Source organism: Rhagoletis zephyria, unplaced genomic scaffold, assembly GCF_001687245.7.
Source record: "Rhagoletis zephyria isolate East Lansing unplaced genomic scaffold, Rhagoletis_zephyria_1.1 Rzeph_scaffold_52233, whole genome shotgun sequence".
NCBI classification, from domain to species: Eukaryota; Metazoa; Arthropoda; class Insecta; order Diptera; family Tephritidae; genus Rhagoletis; species Rhagoletis zephyria.
The window spans coordinates 1-1,964 of NW_016209286.1; the positions used below are offsets into that span (position 1 = coordinate 1).

Consider the following 1,964-nt stretch of genomic DNA (forward strand, 5'->3'; position numbering starts at 1 on the left):
TACATTAAATTAAAATGTTCAAAAAAGTGGCAACATCCACAAAAATATCGCAGGCTGTAAGCCTTCTTAAACGTTTTCCTTTTGATAGATGATAAATATTTATTCATCATTCGAAAGTGCCGGAATGAAGAATAAAAACTTATTCCTCATTCATAATTAGAAAAATTATGAATATATTTTTATTTTTTATTTGAATAATAATTCATTCATTCGAAATCTCGAAGTAGCCCACTGTAGTATATTCGAATGCTAAAATATTAAGTTAGGTTATAAGGTGTAGATCCTATGGTTTAGTATCGAACTGCAATTACTGTTTTGTTTGTTATACTCTTATACTCGCTCAGCAGCGCAAACGAGCAAACTGAATTTTCTCACTAGCTAAGCACAGTTATAAGCATAACTAATGTAATCAGGTTAAGCATTTGTATACATGAAATAAAATAAAGAGCCAGTTGGATTTTGAAGCTCCAAGCGTCAGGTATTTGGTTTCCACGCCAGGGNAGACACGCGGCAAGCACATGGTTAACGCGAAAATTTATTAATATCATTGGAATAACTTTTAATTCATATGGGACCTACAAATACATCCTGCGCCGAGGAAAAGCCCGATATTAAAAATATGAATAAATTTTCAATAAATATGGAATCTTTTGATCCAAACGTGGAACAATGGCAAACATACATGGAACGCATGGAGCAACTTTTCATTGCAGCCAACGTAACAACTGAAATCCAAAAGAAGTCATTGCTAATTAAATACATTGGGCCTATTACGTACAGATTGTTACGAGACTTGTGTCAGCCAACTCAAACAGTCAAACACTTGACCGATCATTTTACGCCCGCTTTGGTGGTGTTTAAGGAGAGGCGCACCTTTTATGCAGCACATAAAGGTCAAGGTGAGACAGCCGTGGAATGGCACGCAAAAATTCGTAGGCTAGCAGTTAATTGTGAATTCACATCCATGCTCGAAAGTAAATTAATCGACAAATTTGTCACCGAAATGGAAGGAAAGGTTTTCGACCGCTTATGCGAGGAGGGTAGAGGTTTGACGTTATCGAAAGCCCTTGAAATTGCGCAAAGATACGAGAAGCCAGAAAAGATCGTCCATGCAATCCAGTCCAAACATCACAAGCAATCTAACGGGCGGCCAAATCGGAAGGTGAAGAAGCCAGATGAAGGGAAATCAGCAGAGAAATGTTATCATTGCGGTAAGCAGAACCACGATTTTAAATCATGCAATTATAAGACGTATGTATGCAACAAATGCGGAAAGAAAGGGCATTTAGCTATAGTTTGTCGCAAGCAAAATGGCGATGCTAACGGTGTAGTTAAAACGGTTTTCTCTTCAGAGCGTGAAAAATTCCCAAAGACTGGAAACGCTATTGAATTGTATAATATCAATTGTAATAAATATGTCTCTCCATATACAGTTTGTGCAAAAGTTAATGATGTCGCTTTTAATTTAGAACTTGACTCGGGCGCAGCAGTTTCCATATTTCCGCTAGAAGAATATAAGAAACATTTTTCACTAAGCCAATTACAAAGGTCTGAAACAATGTTATCGGGGTATGGAGGAAATAAATTAAAAGTTAAGGGTTCATTCTGTGCTGCAGTAAAATATAATGAGAAGGTAAAAAATGTTGAGTTCATTGTGGTCGATGCAAAAGGGCCATTAATTTTAGGACGGAATTTTTTTTCTACTTTTGATATTGTTTGGAAGGAAGTGCAGAGTATTCAAGTTCAGAACTCCAACCAGCTTAAGGGATTACTCCTTAAATATAATTCAGTTTTCGATGACGAATTAGGGAGATACAAGTACAATAAAGTACAACTGCGTTTAGAAGGCGATCCAACTCCAATATTTGTCAANTGCGTTTAGAAGGCGATCCAACTCCAATATTTGTCAAGCCACGCCCTATTCCAATTGCGTTTAGGTCAGCAGTTGAGGATGAGTTAACAAA

The 1,964-nt window shown here is 36.9% G+C and overlaps 1 protein-coding gene across 1 annotated transcript; it reads left to right on the top strand.

The window, feature by feature from the left end:
* Positions 1–568: 568 nt before the first annotated feature.
* Positions 569–1,406, top strand: LOC108355940 (uncharacterized; the record flags this gene model as incomplete). Its single annotated transcript, XM_017607071.1, has 1 exon — positions 569–1,406. A coding segment is annotated over exon 1 (838 nt), but the record flags the coding sequence as incomplete, so codon positions are not given.
* Positions 1,407–1,964: the final 558 nt, after the last annotated feature.